The sequence below is a fragment of the Trichechus manatus genome, unplaced genomic scaffold (genome assembly GCF_000243295.1).
Source record: "Trichechus manatus latirostris isolate Lorelei unplaced genomic scaffold, TriManLat1.0 scaffold00065, whole genome shotgun sequence".
Taxonomy (NCBI): domain Eukaryota; kingdom Metazoa; phylum Chordata; class Mammalia; order Sirenia; family Trichechidae; genus Trichechus; species Trichechus manatus.
This window is the reverse complement of record NW_004444001.1, coordinates 2,167,292-2,189,017: the sequence shown is the minus strand read 5'-3', so window position 1 is coordinate 2,189,017 and position 21,726 is coordinate 2,167,292. Positions and strand designations below refer to the sequence as shown.

The window sequence follows — 21,726 nt, the reverse complement described above, 5'->3', positions numbered from 1 at the left end:
AAAGGAGGGGGAGGTGGTGAGAGGTAAGGAAGAAATCAAAAGAAACGGAAAAAAGCAACACCAGCAGCCAACAAATGGCACTCAGAGAGCCAGCCCGTTTGGGTGTGTGGAATCCAAGCAGCCAGTGTTTCCCAGTCAAGAGACTGTGGCCACGGGAAGCAGAGGAGGCCGAGTTGGGGTGAAGAAGGGTGGGGGGTGAGAAAGCATATATCGCAAATTACCAGTTGTTTTATCTCCCGCTGGACGCTCCATGAGGCTGCTTTCTGGTACTCCGTTTGCTGGTCTCCGATAGGAGTCCAAGATGGCAGATCCACGCTGCGATAGCTTGTAGGGGACCTCTGCATGAATCTCTCCTCACTCTCCGTTCTCTGTCAGTTTTCTCACTCCATTTGGTGCTTGGCTGAGTTCTTTATCTCTTCATTTGATGTTTCAGGGTTTCAGGATTGTTGTATTCTCTGTTCGGCGTAGTTTTTCGGATCTTTGCTGTGAAGGGACAGCGTGGTGCTTCTGCCTAGAATGCCATTTTGCCGGAACCAGCTCTATTATCTTTTTAATGTGTTCAGGATTTGTGAAGAATTTCCATCTTTCATTCCTAATATTGGTAATTTATATCTTCTCTCCTTTTGTCTTTGTTAGTCTGGCAAGGAGTTTATCAATTTTACTGATCTTTCCAAAGAACGAGCTTTTGGTATCTTTATTTTTCTGTTTTAAATTTTATTGAATTATGTATATATCTTTATTATTTACATTCTTCTGCTTGCTTTGGGTTTATTGTCTCTCCTTTTTCTAGTTTCTTAATGTAGAAGCTTTGATTGTTGATTTGTGGCCCTTCTTTTCTGATAAAAGCATTTAATGTTGTAGATATCCTTCTAAGCTTGCTTTAGTTGCATCTCACAAATTTTGATATGTTGTGATTTCATTTTCATTCAGTTCAAAATATTTTCTAATTTCCCTTGATGCTTCTTTTTAACCCATTGATTATTCACATTAATTATTTAAAATAATTTAATTTCCAAGTATTTGAAGATTTTCCAGTTATCCGTTATTGATTTCTACTTTAATACTATTATAGTCAGAGAACTTACTTTGTATGATTTCAATCAATTCTTTTAAATATGTTACATTTTATTTTATGACACAGGTTAGCATCTATCTTACTGCACACGAACACTTCAGAAGAATGTGTATTCTGCTGTTGTTGGGTGGAGTGTTCTGTAAGTGTCGATTACATTCTGTTGGTTGGTGATGTTCAGTATTTCTATATTCTTGCTGCTTTTCTCTCTTTTCACAAATCTTCACAGAAAAAAAAGTATGTTATGTAAAATGGTATCTAAGAAATATGTATAACAAGTTAGTAAAACAAGGCAAGTTTTACACTTTATCTGGTTTTATCACTTTTAATGACTGAGTCCTCAGAAAGACAGGTGAATTATAGCAGCAGTAGCTCAAGAACAGTAACCTTCCTGGAATTTGTCTATTGTTGCACCTGATATCAAGTAACTTTCTGTGTCTTCCTAGATATATCATCTGGTTTTCTCATAAAGTTTTTATTGTCATATATATTACATCTACATGTGTTATAAACCCAACAATACAGTATTATAATTATTGCTTTATACAATCCTATCTTTTTAAATATGTAAGAGAATAAATGAGAAATAATATATTTGTAAAGTCTTCTATATTAATCCACATATTTACCATTTATGATGCTCCTCATTTCTTCCTATGGATTCAAGTTGCTCTCTGGTGCCATTTCCTTTCAGTCTGAAGGACTCCCTTTAGTATCTCTTGTAAGGCAGGTCTGCTAACAACAAAATCTCTCATTCTTTGGGAATATATTTTGCCTTCATTTTTTGAAGGATAGTTTTGCTAGATGTAAAATTTTCTTTTCTTTGGTTTTAACAAACAAAATTTTATTCTCTCACAGTCTAGGAGGCTAGAAGTCCGAATTCAGGGTGCCAGCTCCAGGGGAAGGCTTTCTCTCTCTGTCGGCTCTGCAGAGAAGGTCCTTGTCATCAATCTTCCCCTGGTCTAGGGGTTTCTCAGCACAGGGACCTTGGGTCCAAAGGACGTGCTCCACTCTTGGCTCTGCTTTCTTGGTTGTATGAGGTCCCCCTGTCTCTCTGCTTGCTTCTCTCTTTTATATCTCAGAAGAGATTGACTCAATATACAACCTAATCTTGTAGACTAAGTCCTGCCTCATTAACATTATAGAGGTAGGATTTACAGGACATAGGAAAATCAAGGATGTAAATTTTTTTCATTCAGTACTTTGAATATGCCACTCCACTGTCTTCTGGCTTTCATTCTTTCTGATGGAATCGTTGTATTGATGCTCCCCTGTATGTGACAAGTCATTTTTCTCTTGCTTTCATGATATTCTCTTTGTTTTTCAACAAGATGTCTAGGTGTAGATCTTTTTGTATTTATTCTACTTGGAGTTTGTTGCTGTCTTAGTCATCAAGGGCTGCTATAACAGAAATACCACAAGTGGATGGCTTTAACAAAGAGAAATTTATTCTCTCACAGTCTGGTAGGTTAAAGTCCAAATTCAGGGTGTCAGCTCCAGGGGAAGACTTTCCCTCTCTCTCTGTCAGCCTTCTCATCAACCTTCACTTAATCTGGGAGCATCTCAGTGCAGGAACCTCAGGTTCAAAGGGCGCACTCTGCTCCTGGCAGTGCTTTCTTAGTGGTATAAGGTCCCCATGTCTCTCTGCTCACTTCTTGCTTTTATATCTCAAAAGAGATTGGCTTAAGACACTACCTAATCTTGTAGACCTCATCAATATAACTGCTGCCAATTCATCTTATTACATCATAGTGATAGCATTTACAACACATAGGGAAATCACATCAGATGACAAAATAGCAGACAATCATACAATACTGGGAATCATGACCTAGCCAAGTTGACAGATATTTTGGGGGGACACAATTCAATCCATGACAGTTACATTCTTGCATCTGTAGATTAATGTTTTTAAATCAAATTTTGGAAGTTTATGACCATTATTTATTCAACAATTTTTTTTCTGCTCTTTTCTCTCTCTCCTCTTCTTCTAGGACTCCTATGAGACATATCTCAGGGTGCTTGACATTTTCCCACAGGTCTCTGAAACTCTGTTTATTTCTCTTCAATCTATTTTTTCTGTGTTCTTCAGATTGAGTAATTTCTATTGATTTAAGTTCACTGATAATTTTTTATCATCTCAAATCTGCAACTAAGCCCCTCTAATGCATTTTTCATTTAGTTATTGTACTTTTCAACTCCATAATTTCTATTTGGTTCTTTTTTTATGATTTCTACCTCCTTCTTGTGAATCTCTACTTGTTGACTCATTGTTGTCACATTTTCTTTTAATTCTTTAAACATGGCTGCTTTTGGTTCTTTGAACATGTTTACAATACTCACTTTGAAGTCCTTGACTGTTAAATCCAACATTTGTAACACTCAGAGTCAGTTTCTATTGAGTGTTTTTTCCCCCTTAGCTTAGGTCACACTTTCCTCTTCCTATGCATGTCTTTTATTTTTTTGTTGAAAATTGGACATTTTAGATAATCTATTGTAGTAACCGTGGATTCTAAATTTTTCCCCAGAAGGTTGCTGTTATTGCTAATTTTTGTTTTTGTTTTTTTCTCTCTGTTTAATATATTTTCTAAGCTAAATTGTGGTGTCTGTGTTCCCTGTGATATGCAGCTGCTGATGTCTCTGGTTTTTTTCTCTGTGTTTGTTTGTTTGGTCTGTTTGTTTCTTTTTAGTTCTTAGTTTTATTTCTGATCTCCTAAGCTCATCCCATGTCTGTGTAGCTTAGTGGTCAGTCACTGATTGACAGAGGTTGTGCTCAACCCCCTCAAGCCAGTAAACCTTCCATCTTCTGCTGATAGATCTGTGTGGGGGTAGGGAATGACATTCAAACTTTAGGCAATTTTCAAGTCTTCCCCAGCTTTTACTTTCTGTTGACACCTTTTGTATCGCCTATGCACACGCACACAACCTCAGGAATGTGTAGCTGACTTGGGTTCCTTCCAGTCTTCTTTGCACAGGTGTGCTGCCTCATCCAGGAATAAGCTTGTCCCAAGCAAGACCACAACCTCAAGCTAGTAGAGCCATTGGCCCTCCCTGCTTACCTGCCCCTGAAATCATCATTTCCACCAACAGTGCCACTGGGCATGGTCATCATCCACTGCTTCAAACTGAGTGAACCCCTTTCAACTGCAGCAGAGAAGCTGCCAGTCCTCACAGCCTGCCACATTCTAGCAGAACTTCTATGTTGAACAAATTGGGGAGGAGTTAGATGAAGCAGCTGTAGACCACAGCAACACAGATTCCCACTGTTCTTATCTGAAGTTCAGCAGCTTTTCAAACATAAATGCTTCTCGTATGGTTGTATGCCTTTAGTTGATTTCTAGAGCACTGAAAAAGTTAGGTTTTTTTTTTTTTGTTTGTTTGTTTTTTAATGTGTTTTGCTTTCATGAATAGTTTTTTTTTCACCCTTCAGCCAAAGATTAGACAGGTCCGTAAAACAAACAGTAATTCACATAGCTCAACCATGTATACGAGACTAAGTAGGCACACCTGCCCAGCGGCAAGGATAAGAACGCATGAGGGGACAGGAAAGCTGGATGAATGGAAATGGGGAACCCAAGATCAAGAAGGGGAGAGTGTTGACAAGTTGCAGGGTTGGCAACCAATGTCACAAAACAATAAGTGTACTAACTGTTTTAATGAGAAATAATGAGAAAATAATTTGCTCTGTAACCTTCATCCAAAGCACAACTAAAAAAAAAAAAAAAGTTGCTTTTTTAGGGGGAGATGATTTGCCGATCTCCTCACTTGGCCATCTTTACATAACCAGAAGACCCATCACCAGTTTTCTTTTTTTAAATACTAGGTATTTTTCAAAGAAAAATAACATACAAATACCACCTGTACAACATACTGTGTTTTTAAGCCTCTACTTCAAAACACAGACAATGTACAAAAATTAAAAAAAAAGTTTAAAGAGAAAAGTAAAAGAATCTCTGCTGCTCACAGAACTTGTAACTCTATACATGACTTGTATCATGTGTTGGCTAACAATAAGTTACAGCCACCATCATATATGTTTGAAACTGCTTGGCCCACACTCAGATTGCACAATTATCCATGTTACAAAATGTCAAGCTGAAGGATCTTGAGAAGAGTAGGGGTAAGGCCTGAGTACTTGGTGACTCTGTCCCAGTGAGGCAGGTAGGGTTAGCTGTGCTGGTGGAATAAAAGAGCTGTTAAAAGATTACTACCTAGAAGTTGGGTAAACAGGAACCACATCCTGTCAACATAAAATAAGGTTAGAACAACCCGTGAATTACTACTTCCTCCTTAGTGTTTTTCTAGTCCTTTCCCCCTTCTTATAGCCTCCACATGCCCAGAAGAATAAAGCATGACCGCTGTTTGACCTCCCTTGGCCCACCGAAGGGGGCGAAGTAGTACAGAAGATCAGTGTGCCTGCGCCATATCCTCTAAGTGATGCCAAGGGCTGCCGAGGGGACTCCATCTTGAATATCAGTGGGTTCCATCCTGGATTCCAGATGCGCGTGCAACCTAATTAGTATGCACGGCCATTCTGAAAAGTACCTGCCCCTTCAAAGAAACCCACTGAATATTCATTGCTCTGTTTCCTCCACCAAACCCATATAAGCCCTAGCCTTGCTTCCCCTCTTCGAGTCAGTCTTTTGGAGTGGCATGAGCCCCCACTGACTCCTTTTGTCACAAGTAAAATAAACCTGTTAGAGCTGAACCCCAAATTGTCTCCTCTGTGTATTCTTACATGAGAAAGACAAGGACCCATTGAGTCTGGAGGGCCTCTATGCCCTTAGCGGTAACACCAGGGCCTGATCTCCAGGATGTGCGATATGTTTTCTCTGAAGAAGCTCCTTGCAAGACAGTCCCTCTGCAAGAAGGTGAGGTTGAGGATGTTTATCTCTCTCCTCCTTGGATTTTTAGGTAGCTCCCTCCATCCCCTCTTGCTTCCCACCTCCCTCAGCCTCTGGAATATCCACTGTCCCCAAGCTGCCCAGTATCTCCTGGGTTTGCAAGGGAAGATAATGGGTTGGGGAGGAGAGCAGATAAACCCATTTGTTTTAGGATATTAGGAACTTAAAAGAGAACCCTAAGATGTGCTAAAGGTGGTACCATCAATCAGCAGCTCAGTCTGGCGCTCAGTACTCAGCGCAGAACTTTGAGAGATTGCCCAAGTTCTATAACCAGAGTGGGTCAGAGCAGAGAATGCCTTCTCATCTGTTAGAGGAAATAACTGAGGCCAAAGAGATTCGGTAACTAGCTGAAGGTCACAGAGTGAGTAAAAGGTAGACTCAAAGCTCATACTCTCTTCATCACTCCATGCTGCCACCCACACAAGCAATGGAAATTGGATGATGCTAACTCAAGTCAAAAGGAATATTTTGGGGGATATAGGCTAGCTCATCCACTTGAGGCAAGGTGGACCAGGCTCTGTCAGTCTCTGACTCAGGTGCAGACAACAGAAATGGATTCTGGCTACACTTACTAGAAAAGGAATATTGAAAGGATTAAGAAAGATGTATCTTTGTGAGGACCAAAGAACAAGGCTTGGTGGCTATACAGCCAGGAAAAATGCCCCAAATCACACTGTAGAACCAGTCTGGTGAAGTCATCACTGTCTCCGGCACCTGGGCACAGACACCAAAGCTTCCATGGCAAATACCCTTGACTTTGGACAATGCTGCTAGAACTGTTGCCACAACCATTCCTAGACTTCTCAGCTGCCACCCTCACAGAACCATGATTCTGCTAGTCCTGAATTTTTTACATCATTAGTTTCCAATTCACAGCTTGAATGTGTCTAATTGATGGAGCCTAGTCATGTGTCAGAGCCCTGGTGGTGCAGTGGTTAAGCACTAGGCTGCTAACTGAAAGGTCGGTGGTTTGAACTCACCAGCTGCTCTGAGGGAGAAAGATGTGGCAGTCTGCTTCCATAAAGATTACAGCCTTGAAAACTGTTGTGTCCCCCCAAAATATGTATCTACTTGGTTAGGCCATGATTCCTAGTACCGTGTGGTTGTCTTCCATTTCCTGATTGTAATCTTACGTTAAAGAGGATTAGGGTGGGATTGTAACACCTTTACTAAGGTCAGATCCCTGATCCAATGTAAAGGCAGTTTCCCAGGAGTGTGGCCTGCACCACCTTTTATCTTACAAGAGATAAAAGAAAGGGAAGCAAGCATAGAGTGGGAACCTCATACTAGGAAGAAAGCAGCGCTGGGAGAACAGCGTGTCTTTTGGACTCGGGGTTCCTGCTCAGAGAAGCTCCTAGTCCAGGGGAAGATGGATGACAAGGACCTTCCTCCAGAGCCGACAGAGAAAGCCTTCCGCTGGAGCTGACACCCTGAATTTAGACTTGTAGCCTACTAGACTGTGAGAGAATAAATTTCTCTTTGTTAAACCATCCACTTGTGGTATTTCTGTTAAAGCTGCACTAGATGACTAAGACAGAAACCCTATGGGGCAGTTCTACTCTGTCGTATAGGGCCCTCTGAGTCGGAATCGACACAAGGCAATGGGTTTGGTTTTGTTTTTAGTCATGTGTCCAGCTCTAGCTGTGAGGGATGCTGGGAAAGCAAGTGTCTGGTATTTTCAGTTTCTTGGGTGGGGGGTGGGGAGGTGGAGTTGACGGTGGGCTTTGCTTCATAAAGACGGAGGCTAGTTAAGCATAAGAAAGTAGTTCAGGTGCTGGGTGACCAAAAAGGAAGGACAAATGTAGGTAGGACGGTTGCAGGAAAAGGACAAGAGCCAAAGAAGATTTTTGTAATAGCATTTTAAAATAATGCTTAGTTTGTCTGCACAACATCCTGCTGTTGCAGCTGGAAATTAAGGGGAGAAGAGAGTGGGAGATTAAGGGTATAATAATAATATATTCTTGACGCTGACAGTTCTTATATTCTTTAATAATACATTCTTATTTTTAATTAATATAGTGATAAGAAGAATATACCCATAATTGCAGTGTGTTCATAAATATATTTAAGAAGAACATTCAAGATTATTTCATGAAGGACAGTGCTCATGGGGCAAAGCCTATCATTTTCTTTTCGGATGAGGACATCCATGTTTGGTCATGGAACTGTTACAGCTTTTAAATTCTAAATCCACATCTGTTCTCTGACTTCAAGCTCTTTCTTTCACATACCATTTTTTGACTCTGCAGGCACCTCCTCCAGGCCCTGGCCCTCTCTACTTTTTATTTATCAGCTCCTTCCTGTCTTCCTTCATTTTCTACCCCAACCAGCCTTAATTCCAAGTTTCATCACTTCAACCCCTCTTCATCCCTAGGCACCCCCTTGCCAAAATCCCAACCCTGAATCCATCCAGCTCCATTTTCTCCAGACATAGGGGACGGAGCCCTGTCAGGGAAAATCACACACCAGTGCCTACTGTTGTTGTTGCTGAAAAAAAAAAAACACCGTTGCCGTTGAGTCGATTCTGATTCATAGCTACCCTATACATCAGGGTAAAACCGCCCCATAGGCTTTCCAAGGAGCAGCTGGTGAATTCGAACTGCCGACCTTTTGGTTAGCAGCTGAGCTCTTAACTACCGCACCACCAGGGCTCTGTTGTTGTTGTTAGTTGCCATAAAGTCGATTCTGACTCACGGTGACCCTATGTGTGCATAGTAGAACTGCTCCATATGGTTTTTTAAGGCTGTGATCTTTTGGAAGCAGTCACCAGGCCCGTCTTCCGAGGCTCCTCTGAGTGGCTTTGAACTGCCAACCTTTCAGCTAGCAGTTGAGCGTTTAACCATTTGTGCCACCCAGGGACTCCACTGATGCCACAGAAATCCTTGGCCTCCCTGGTCACCATACCTTCGTGCAACCCAGCAATCCTTCTGTTTCCCTAGTGAGTTCTGTGCAGTAGCTATTTCAGACCTTCTCCACTTTCTTCAAATCTCTGATCCCACCACTTCTTTCCCTTCATTCAAAGAAGAAATAGAAACCATCAGTAGAAAAATTCCTCAACTTCCCGCTACCAAGTCTTCAGACTTTTCTCTCCACCTCCCCTCCTTTTTTCCCCTTAAAATTTTGTTGTTGTTGGTTGCCATGGAGTCTTACAATTCTTTATTTCTTACTCACTCCCTAATGCAGGGCAAATGGTTGTTTTGCCTCCACCATGCCACTAAAACTGCTCTTCCAAGGACCTCCTGGATGCTAAACCCATTGGTACTTTTTCTTTAGGTCTTACATCTTACCTGATGGTACAGCAACCTTTGGTCTGGTCAACCACTCCTGGCTTCATGAAACACTCCCTTGCCCTCTGCAATATATCATCTTTTATTTTTTAATACTTCTTGCCTCCTATCCCTTCTTGGTCTCAGCAGGCCACTCCGTTGAATGTCAGTATCCCTCAGAGTTCCATCTTGGGTCATTTCTCCCTCTGCCCACTCTTCCTGGTGGATTTTACTCTCTTCTATGACCCCAATGACCATCGATACATCCACGACTCCCACAACTGTATTGCCAGCCCAGATTTCACCTCTGAAGTCTTGACTCCTATGTTGGGAAGCCACAAACTTCTTGTGTGTGGCACGATGTCTTCTGTCCCACAGCAGCAGCCTCCTCTTGTCCTGAGTTGGGCAGCAATTTCGGAAGATCATTTGATGGATATTTATTTTTGTCACAAATGTCAATCACGATGCTTGAGTATTCTTTACACGTGATTTCCCCCCCACATCTGCATGAGCAAGGTCTTGAAGCAACAACTCTCCTGCTCCGTCTGGCACTTAGGCTCTCCCAGTTGGTGAATATTTATCTTGACAACCAATTCAGTGGATGTTGGAATGGATGTGTCTCTGATATCATATGGCATACTTAACAATGTGTGACAATTTGCCTCAGGGGGCTATGAAAGAGAAAATTCCCAAGTCTACCTAATGACAGTTGAATTCCTGAAAGCCACTATCTAGAACTACTTTAATGACTTCTAACCCATCACTATGGAATGGAAAATGATGTCCAGAAGACTATGAGGAAAAATTAAAATTTGAAAGGGAGCATACTAATTAGCATGTATAGGGACTTTGTAACTACTCCATGCAATTTTCTTTTTGGTATCTTCAAACTCAACAATTCCAGAATGGAACTCATCCTTGCACAACATTTTTCCCTCAAACATTTTCCTCCTTCTGAGTTATTTTAGTGAATGCTATCACTGAGGTCACTGTCCCAGGCAGTAGCCAGTGGTCACTCTTGACTCCAGACTCTCCCTCACCCCACATCCAATTAATCCTAAATTTTGCCCAATACACCTGCTAAATATCTGTGAAATCCTCCACTTCTCTCCACCTCCACTGCCAGTGTCTTAATTCAGGTCATCTAACCTCTTACCTGGATTACTGCAATTGCTTTAGTGGTCCCCTGGATCCTCTTGTCCTCCCTCCAATAACCCACCCTCCATACCACAGTCAGAGCAATCCTCCTAAAACAGGAAAATGTCACTTCCCTGATTATGACCTTCAATGGCTTCCCACTGTTCTTAGGATGAAGTCCTAACTCCATAATAGGGCCTGATCACTTCTTCAGCCTCATTTTCTTACTTCCAGTAACTCTTGGGGCCTTGGGCAAGTTACTTAATCTCTCATTGTCTCCATTTTCTCACCTATAAAGTGTAGTAACAGGGTTCTTATAAGAGTTAATTAATCTAAAGTGCAGGTAACAATGCTCAATAAATGTTATTGGACTATGATCAGCTTCTCTTCTGGAACTCTACAATCCAGTCACACAGAATGTCTTTCACTTCTTTAAAAAGGCCATGCTCTCTCTCTGACTTCCATGCTTTCCTACTTTTCTCCACCCAGAACACTCTTCCTTGACCCTCCCTACTTCCATCCTCTCCCCACTCTTAGTCTGGTGATCCCTAGTCATCCTTCAGGCCTTCAGCTTAGATGTCACATCCTCCAGGAAGCCTCCTATGCCCCAGTCTGGGCTAGGTGCCCCCTCTCTGTGCTGTCTTGGCTTCTTATACTGTCCCTACTTAGACACTTGTTACTTTGTGTCCTCCACAGGACAAGTTCCATAAGGTCAGGAATTGTGTCTGTCTTTTTCTTGTTGTTACCCTAGTACCTCTAGCATAGTACTTAGCAGGTATTGGGTATTTAACAAATGAATGAATGATGCTGAAAACTCCCTTCCCAAGGGATTCAGAAGCTAAGTTCTCCTTAGAAGGGGCTGGATAATTCCAGAAGGACAAGGGAAGGTGAGCAGTTCTGCCCCCCACATTCAGGCATCTGAAGGTGAGGTACTGGAGACTCTATTTTCTATTCCCTGGGGTTCAGGACCAGTGGCAGAAGATGGGTAACAAAGTTCTTCAAATAGGAATAAGAGGATAGCCACTGCTGTTCTGTGAGGGCTGCACACTTGGAAACAAATAACATGGCTACATTCACTGGGAAATCAGCCTGCTCACAAGGTCTACCTTCCAGCCCCATATTGTGGCCTCTGAGTCAAAGGCAGCTGCCAGCTCTTAGTTACAGCATGCCTGAATTTTTCCCAAATCAGGAAGAGTGCTGCCCAGGACAACTCATGCCCATGTTAGAAGAAGCCAGAGCTTGCATGATGGGAACCTGGTATCCCTTGGGAGGGAGGGTAGTATCCAGATTCACATGGCTCAGGCATGCTAGAGTGAAAGGTAGTTCACACCATCCAGCACTAAGGGTCCAGCTCTGGAGAAATGGACAGTGCCATAGTCACAATGCCCATCCCCGCCCTCTGTTAAAGGATTCTTAGAGGAAGGCTGCTTGAGGAAGTATAACAGAGCACACTGTCTGAATGGCTGTGCAGAGCACTGCTGGTGTTGATTATATCCCTTTCCCCCACTCCCTCCATCAAGTGTCTATCTGCATTCATGGCTATGAGGACTCATGTAAGTGAGGAAGGAAATGAGGGGGAGAGTTGCAAGAGATAACATGGCAACTGCCTTCTCCCTGGCCTCTGGGATCAGGTCTGGGCCCAGTGGTTATGAAACTAATGGTCAGCAGCTATTTTGTTGAGAAACTTCGGAGACTCTGAAGGTGTTGGCAACTCCAAAGGTGCCAAAGTATGGCCCAGAACTGTAGGGAAGGCCATTTTCCTTGCCTCTGTAGTGACACCACCAACATTCTGGAGTAATTCCAGAGCACCAGGATAGCACCTTTGGCCTGACCACTGGCTTTTTCACAAGGACTAAAAAGACCTCAGGAGTCAACCATGTATGTAGGGAGATGCCCGTGGTGTGCTAGTAAATGTTAAACTGGCTCTCTGGAGAGGGTTGGGAAACAAACTCTGATTGTAGTATTCGCTAATTTCCATGGTGTAAATACTCCCACCACGGCTGATTTCAAGCTATCGTGATGTCACTAAATGTGAAGTTGGGAAGAGATGTGTACAATCAGCTTGAGGCCAGTGCACCACCGGGAGAGGTCCAGGTAAGGAGGTAAGGAACTGATGACACTGACGAAAGGGTCATGAGTTCAGTAGAGTCCCCTCGCAGCTAGGCATAAACTCACAAAAGCACAAGGTCCTGAAAACTTGCCCCCATCCACCACCAGGTATGTTTGGCATCAACATGAGCTTTAGAAACATTTGGCTGTGCCTACCTTGACTGAAGGGAGCCCTAGTGGCACAAGGTTAAGCACTTGGCTGATAACCAAAAGGTCAGTGGTTGGAAGCCATCAGCAGTTCTGTGGGAGAAAAGGCCTGGGGATCTGCTTCCGTAAAGATTACAGCCTGGGAAGCTCTTTGAGGCAGTTCTACCCTGTCCTATAGGGCTGCTATCAGTTGGAATTGACTCAATGGCATAAAACAACAACAACCTTGGCTGAAGTAGTGTCACCTGAGACTCCCTCGGCAATGTCCTGGGTGCTTGCCTGCACAGGACTGTGGTGTTCTTGTGTAGTGTGGAAGGCATATTCAGGGCCTGTACTCCATGCTGGGGATGCAAATTTGCCTCAGAGGTGCCCTCAAAGGCTCCTGGCTAGCACTGGGTAAAGGCCCCAGAGAGCTTCATCTCTAAGGTGATCCCTACAGCCTGAGGGGACGTATAAGGAGAGGTACACTGAGACAGCTCAGCACATCTAGCCAGGTTAGACCAGCTACCCAAGTCCTACAAGTGTGAAATGCCAGCTTTGAATCTTGGTGTAGGCCCAGAGTAGCCTGGAGTTTGAGGAATACGAAGAAACACCCAATATGCTAGCTCAGTAGGCAGCCCTGTCTAAATCCCTCCCACAGAATCTGATAAAACCTCTGTGGGAAGCTTTTGACTTTTTGACCCCTTAGATTCACAAGTTTCTTTTTGTTTTGCCATCCCCATGCCCCCAGACACCTAGAGCAGTACATAGTAAACAATGGGCATTCAAAAACTATTGCTGAATTGTATTTATTAGAAACATCAAACGGCCATTGTATGACAAAAAAAAAAGTCACACCAGATTAAAATACAGTGCCTGAAGGGGAGTAGACAGCAGGGACAATGGGTCTGGAAACTGGATCTGAGTTAGATTTTGGTAAAGCAGCAGCAAGCAGGAAGTAGTTCATGCAGATAATGAAATCAATGAATTCAGGAAGCCCATGATGGGTGCATTGTTTGGGGATGCTGCAGACGAAGGAATTACAGCATCTGAATATTTGTTGGACACTTACTAGAGGCCCGGCCCTTGCTAGGATTCAGATGTTCTAAACTGAAGAATCAGCTAAATAGGACACTTCATTATTTCTTACTAACACAAGGCTCCACCTTCTTCCCAGGAGCCCCTACTCCTACTGCCTCAAGTCCCATTTGTAGAAAAAGCTGAAGAAGCTGACCAGGTGGAAAGTTTTCTTTCTCTGAATGAAGCTAGCTGGTGTCCTGAAGAATAAGTCCTTGGCCTCCTTAGTACTGTAACGGATGGCAGCAATGTGCTCAAATCAGGCCCTGTACCTGTTAATAAGACTGTCTCTGGGCGAGGAACAACAATTCCACGATTCTCCTTTCTTAAGGACCACAATGCAAGTTAGACATTTAATTTCTGTCAGAACTAATCAGAACATTTGTTACAGGCCTGGGAAAATGAGTTGTCGAGACGAACATACCTAGGATGCCCCAGAGTTTCTGGGTTATCCTTAGATATGAGGCGGAGAGATTCAAGCCAGAGTCACGTTGTAAAAATCAAATGGGCAGTCGGAGAGAGCTGCCCATCCCAGGCACTCCTGCAGCTGTGGTGTTACTGCCTGGATGGTCGTTTACAGAGGAAGAAAAAGCAGTGTGAGAGAAGAGCTGGAGATAACGAGGGGATTTAGGTCTTTCTATAAAAACGGCACCCTCCAGTCAGAGAAACAGATGATGGGTATCCAGCAATCCAACTTACAAAGGCCAAAGTCCCCAGCCCTGGCACAGTGTGATTGCTGAGAGGAAGCATGCCAAGAGGTAGAGTGAGCTCTTTCTAGGTTAACATAATCAGATGGATATGGGACACCTGCCACTCACTGTAAAGGCCTTCACATAGCCGGCTGTGTTCATCTGCTTAATAATAAAGCCAGAAACTGAAACAAACCCTCTTTACCCAGTCTCTCAGAGCCCTGCTGTAGAGAACATGCCTTTAATTAGAGCCAGACTGCACAGCAGAGGGGCTCAGCTATGCTGCAGTTTGGTACTGGGAGGCAGAAAAGTTACCATGTATTTTTCCAGGCAAGCAAAATGCAGATGATGTTTAATATCAGATATCTCTCCAGGGAAAGAACATTCTGGAGATCAGAGAAATTATGGGAAATTTTGGGTTAATTTTTGGTTTGTTTGTGTCTTTTAAAATAGAACATTCAGGTTTTTATTTGTGAGCAGTGCAATAATAAAGGGGACGATTATTTAGGCCTCACAGTAACACTTTGCAACACTTCTGAGATGAAGAAACAGAGGCTCAGAGAAAGTAAGTAACTTGCCCAAGGTCACAGAGCTACAAATGGCAGGGCTGGGATTCAAACCCAGGTAGTCTGACTTTTAAATTTTAATTTAAGTTTTATTTACTTATTATTCTTTACAGTCTGTCTTTGAGAGCTCATTTTCCTAGTCTGTATGGCACACTGCAGAGGGATGTTATTTTCTCAAAGGAGGGACTGCCAGTCACTCAGTGTCCAGCAGCTACGGGAGGGAAAGGTCAGTATGTAAGGTCAGTCTGTGTGGATGGCCTTCAGGCTCTTCGAGTTGAAACACTTCTTCCTTGAAGATTTTTCCTCTAATGATGTATGTATAAGGGTGCTCACTGCAGCATTATTTTAAGAGAAAAAGGTTTGAAACAACCCAGATTTCCATCAAAAATAAGACTGGAAAAATAAACTATGGTACAAACACACAATGGAATACTAGGTAGCTGTAACAAAGAGAGAGGAAGTTCTTTATGTACTGACATGAACTGTCGCCAAGATATATCTGAAAAAAAAAAAACAAGGCATAAAATAGTGTACAATTTTTGCTATCATTTGTGCAAAATAAAAGACCACACATACATGTATTTGCTTGTGGAGACACAGAAGATCTCTGGAAGGATACACAAGAAATTGGTAACACTCATCTCTGTATGGAGGGGAAGTGGTCACTGGGGGACCAGGGAGAAGGCTTTTTACTTTATGCCCTTTGCATCTTTTGATTTCAAACTATGTGAACATATTATGTATTCAAAAAGTGTATATCTGTAATCTTCTAACTAATCTGTGAACAAGAAAAAATACCCAGAATATACAAAAATTTACATACACCCATGTAATCATATAAACAAAACACATTCATGGGAGGAAATAGGAGGTTATTACATTAAGATGGTAATAACCTTTTCCTTCTTTTCCGTTTTTTCAGAATTTTTATGATGTGGTTATAATAAATGTTTTTATTTATTGTATTTATTTATTTTTATTACTTCTTCCTTGATTCCACCGGTATTTCAATCAGTAGTCATGGTGAGAAAGATGGAAATGAAAACTACGGACTCCAGAATCCCAATATTCACAGTATAGTCTACAAAGAAAAAAAGCCCACCATCCCTAAAAAGTTGGCAACTCAGTAATTTCCAGTCCTTTTTGAAAATACATGGGATATAAATAAAGAACCACAAAAGAATGGTTCTCCAGGTAGGCAGTAAAAAGGGAGAGGAAAATACCTTTCCATCTGGAAGGAAATCATTGAGTGATATAATATACAGTTTTGTGATCCTATTAGAGGACCCCCAGTTTCAAACGACTACTCTTCAACTTCCTGTAGGTTCCCTCATTCGCATCCCTGGTGGTAACCAAGGATACCACAGGTTGTCCTAAGCTTTTTTCTCCCAAACATCAAAACTGGTTTTCTTTCTGTTTAAAAGGGGAGGCAGGTAAAAAAGAGATGACTTTTAATTTAAAAAAAAGCACACTAAGTTCTCATAAAATCATTGCCCGTGGATTTTCGTGACATAGGGTACAACAGATTTGGAAACCACCTCCAAACACCAGCTCAGGGAAGGAATTTACTCCACCCTGAAACCAGGTAAGCAGTGATCCACCTCTGCACTGAAAAGCAAACATGACCGTCAGGGGTTTAACAGAGCCCATCTGCCACAGCCGTGATCTTGGGCTTGGCTTCTTAGGCTGATACTCATTTCAAAGTCTATCATCTGATACAGTCACTTTCATGGTTGTAATCTATGAGCTGCCAGTGTTTACTTGTGAGACTGTCTGGGAGCTGAAAGGGAAGAAAGGTAAATACACCACAGCCCAGATGAGCAACCGATAGGTTTTACATTTTATTTCCAGGAAATGACATCTTGTTTTCACAAAGAGGTATTCCATCCTCTCAAAATAGAGGCCACTTAGCTTTTAAGGGCAGCCACAAGGGTACAATCAATCTGTCCAAAATGAAGATGCTTCTGAGGTACCAAAACAATAATAATAATAATAATAATAACAACAACAACAACAACAAATTTAGAAAACAAAACAGAACTAGAATAACCCATTCAACATGTAGTGAAGCAGTCTATTAAGTACCCATAAGCAGGGGGCTCCATGAGTACGGGTAGTACTTCAGACACGACAGCAGCAGGGCAGGCCAGCATCGATGGCTCGTGACGGAGAACTCGCTAACTCCGTCTCTGTCCTACCTGGCTTCTCAAGATGACCTCCAGAACATCCCAAGTCATGTCCAGAGTGAATCCTCCGGACCCATCCCAAGCTCCCACTGCCTGGCAGTCTTTCAAATGCCCTGGAGCATGGTCTTCAGGACAGGCTCTTTGCTTTAGAGAGAAAGAAAAGAAAAAGGAATGATGAGCCTGCATTTCCCTCCCTGGCCTCTCTGCCTCCATCCTCGCCACCCTCAGTCTCTTCACACAGCAACCAAAGTGAACCTAGAACATGTCAGTCAGATCATGTCACTCTCTGCTCAAACCCTGATCCCCATTTCTGTCAAAGTAAAAGTCAAAGTCCTTTCAAAAGTCTATCAGGCCCGACACCATCTGCCCCCTCTCAGCCTTCTGACCTCCTCCCCTACTCCTCTCCCCATCGCTCATGCACTCCAGTCACACTGGCCTCCTTACTGTTCCTGCAACACACTGAGCATGCTCCCCCTTATGATTCCCTTGCATGGGACAACCTTTCCCAAATGGCAACACGGCCACTTCCTTCAAATATTACCTTCTCGGTGATCCTTCCTTGACTACCCTGTCAAAAACTGCAGCCTTTCCTTGTCACCGCCTGTCCCCCTTTCCCGCTTTAGTTTTCTCCATAGCACTAACCACATCTAACTTACTAGATTTTTACTTCTGTGTATATTTCCACCACCTAGAACAGCATGTAGCACAAAGCTGGCCCTCAATAAATATCTGCTCAAGAAAGGAATGAATTATATACACAGAAACAGGCAGGGAGAGGTGAAGTTCTCTCTCTGTCCAGTGAGGGGCGGGCTAAGAGGGGTTATTTACTGGCCTCCAGCCTTTTCTGATAACTTCTGCTTTCTCGACCCAGAGAGTGTAGGGAACCTGGTCTACACTAAGGGCACAATAAAGCCACCAAGGAGATTGTCCCTTTCCCTGAGACTGAGGCCTGGAATGCTTTGGTGGGAGGATTGAAAGGATTATAAAAGTTGCTTTCTCCCACTTCTGTGCAGCTTCTGAGGTGGTGGGTCCTGGAGCTGGGCAAGCCTTCAGCCTTGGAGAGCTAAGAGAGAACCAAGCAGGCATCCCTTCCTCTCAGCTAATGGTTTCACCTAGTAGCTCACAGAAGGATACAGAGACCACAAGAAATTCCCCTGACTAGCCTCCTACATTCCACTCTTCACTCTATTAAACAGAGGATTTACCCCCTCCTACTTTTTCAGACTAATCCCTCCATCTGTGCTCTGCATTCCCTCCCCTCTCCTGCCTTCCAAGCATCTTGCCCTATCTACTACTATTTCAGCTTCCGAGCATCTCCTCCACAGGCTCCTTCCCATCAGCAATTAAACATATTCAATGTCTCATGTCTTTCAAAAACAAAACAAAAACCTCCTTTTACCCCACTTCCTCCTCCAACTATAGCTTTCTCTTGAGGCTTGTCCCTACCATCTTAGTCACAGCCAAATTTCTTGAAGAACTTGTCTATTCTTCTCTACTCCTTCACCTCATACACTTGTTCTCCAATTCACTGCTAACTGGCTTCTGACCCCAGCAGTCCTCCAAACTTGTACTAGACAAAGTCACCAATGTCCCATACATGTGGTACAAAGGGCAACTTTTCATCCTTACCTTAACTGCTCAGCAGCATTTCACATTGCTGAATTCGCACTTTGTAACCATTCAAAAACACGCATTTGTTGAAGACCTACTATGTGCCAAATACGAAGCACTGAGAATACCACAGGGAATAAGGAAAAAAAAAAAAATCTCTGCAAGAGCACACAAACAAATGTAATTTCAATTTGGTAAATGCTTTCAAAGAAATCATAGGGAGATGTCTAGAGTTTAACGAGAAGAGGTGCCACCTCAAACATGGGTGTGGTCAGGAAGGCTTAAAGCACACCATTCTGGTATCTTTTTTGGCTACACACTTCTCTCTTTTTCCATCTCTCTCTTTGACCATTCCTCATATCAGTCTGGCCTGCACACTCCTCTTCCACTACCCACTCCTTAAATGTTGGTGTTTCTCAGGGCTAGAGAGTTGACCCTCGGTTCTTACCCACCTGCGGAGAGGACACAAAGTGGCTTATCCACTTCCATGGCACATGGTTCTCAAATCTAATACCTTAACCCAGTCCTGGCTTTCAGGCTCCAGATCCACATATCCAAATACCTACTGAACAGGTCCACTGATGCCCTCAGGTGCTTTAAATCTACCTCCCCAAAACTCCTTATTTTAGTGACTGTACCATCATTCACCCAAGTGTCCCTGACAAAAATCTGGGAGAGATCCTTGAACTCAGTTCCCTCTAACTCCCTACAGCAAACCAGTCCCACAAACCTGTAGATTCTAACCCCTTAACTACCTCTCGAATCCATCCACCCTTTCCATCCCCACTGTTACTTCTCTAGCCCAGCCACCATCACCCGAGGCCTAGATTGCTGCCTTTATTCTTATTCCCCATTACCATTTATTCATGTCTTTCCAGCCAGATTAAACTATCCAGAAAAATACAAACAGCAACACTCAGATCTCCATTTAAAATCTTCTGATAGTTTTCCCATCGCCCCTAGGCTAAATCTTTAACGTGGCTCTTCATGATCCAGTCTTGCCTCTTTTTCCAGCCTCACTGGTCAACATTCTCTCTGGCCCTCTACAATCCAGTCATATCTCACTTCTTTCAGTCCCTCAAAATCCCTTTGCTCTCTTGCTTCGGGCCCTTCTATTATAATATGCACCTCTGCCCCCATCACTTCCTCAGGGTTTTCCCGTGGCCTCTACCCGGTACTGTTTTTTCCCCTTACGTAGCCCTTTACTATAAGCAGCCTAGGCCCTGCATCTAGACCAAAACCTCCATGGGGCAGGGGCTGCACATGCTCTGCTCACTTTTATCTCAGCACCTGGCACTTAGCAGGAGCTAAGAAGAAAGGAAGCAAGGAAGAGACAGTTCTCTGGGGTTGGTTCTGGCTCAGGCTTCATGGGACAAGAGCAAAGAGGTCCAAACTCTTCAGGGTAGGAAAGCAGAGAGCAATTCACAAGCAGAAATCCTAGCCAGAAATAAAAACATGTCTGGTTATATCGGATTTCTTAAAAAACACAGCATTATCTAACCAGCTGATCCACAGAAGCATCAACAGTAGTGTACCTAATTCTATGGTATTGGAGGAGACGGTAAAAGAGGCATGATCAGCGACCCAAGCTACTCTCTATGCTTAGTTTTTGGAAATCTGGAATACCAATTCAACTGAGCTTGCTCTAAAAATACTCTGTGTTCATGCAGAGTTAAGTACAGGAAGCAAGAAATCCTCAAGGAAAAGCTGCTTTGGTTAATGATACTACTTTATATTTGCACAGGCAACATCCTCTAATAAATTCCTGGAGAGTATGTGAAAAGCAAATCAGGTTACACATTAGAGGGAAGGAAGGAATCAATTTTTACAGAGTTAAAGTAACTTTGTTTTATCAATAATTAAAGAAAAGGGGAGGGGGCAGGAGGAACTTCTGCTGTGGTAAAGAGCAACAAATGATCTACAGCACCTCCTGCCCAGACCCCCAGAGTCGGCGAGAGCTACTCACATGTGCTTTTTTTTTTAAGCTCTAGCCCACGTGCTCCTGCTCCACCTCCACCTCTAGGTCCCTCTTCCCAGCCTGGTGGGCAAGCTGGGGCTGATGGCATTTCCCTGGAGGCCTCCAGCAGCAACTGGATCCCACCCTGACCAGCAAGCACTGGTCTTCACCTTCAGTACAACATAGTCAGTTCAGCAAAGTCCCTAACCCTCCTGCATTGTGCTCCTCAGGGCATCTTTAAAGATGAAGTGGCCAGGTAGTCAAGGTCAGCCACTGATCTCTTCATTCTGGCACAACGTGGTTCCCCCAGACACAGCAATCTACGAGTTGAGGTTCACTGAAGGATCATTAATCACATCTCAGAAGGCCACTCTCCTAAACTGTGAAAGCCTTCCCATGCCTGTGGTGAGTGGGTAGCTTTTGGTGAAGGGAGAAGACACTCCACCAGAATGTACTAAAGTCAAGGAATAGCCTTTTGACCTCCAGAAGGAAGGACCATTCAGAAATCACAAGGACTACAGAGTCAGCAAAAAATATGAAGTTCTAGAACTTTCTGGATTGCTACTCCTTCTATTCAATTAACTCTAGAGCTGACTTCTACTAAGATTACAGTCCTCTTCCCCACTGGGTGAACAGTTCCTATGCTGTCCTTGTCATTTCAAATTGTGTATTCTCAGAGACCAATAAGGGTGATGGGGAGAGAAATTAAACAGAGGAAAAACCCATCTTGATGACAAAGAAAGGAAAGACAATAGGAGACAAAAGAAGGGAAGGTAAATAAAAAAGGAGGGGCAAAAAAATGGAGGGAGGGGATGGAAAAATAAGAAAAAAGCTTCTAGTACAAGCTAATTTTCTGTACCTTGATAATTTTGCAAAGGATAAATTTTTAAAAGTCAAAAATTGTATAGAGAGGGACTCCGGCAAGATGGCGGTCTAGGCAGAAGCACCACGCCGTCCCTCCACAACAAAGATCCGAAAAACTAAGCCAAACAGAGAATCAACAATCCTGAAACCCTAGAACATCAA

At 43.0% G+C, this 21,726-nt stretch overlaps 1 protein-coding gene across 2 annotated transcripts in view; it reads right to left on the bottom strand.

Annotated features, from left to right (window-relative positions):
- Positions 1–5,224: 5,224 nt before the first annotated feature.
- Positions 5,225–21,726, bottom strand: part of RNF8 (ring finger protein 8) — a 65,443-nt gene continuing 48,941 nt past the window's right edge. The window contains exon 8 of one of the 2 annotated variants that reach the window (XM_023734147.1): positions 5,225–5,265. In XM_023734147.1, coding sequence (XP_023589915.1) covers positions 5,240–5,265 — 26 coding nt within the window. In that variant the 3' untranslated portion in view covers positions 5,225–5,239. Of the gene's footprint in view, positions 5,266–12,823; positions 17,277–21,726 lie in introns of those variants that run through there. The other variant, XM_023734148.1, reaches the window with a different exon arrangement.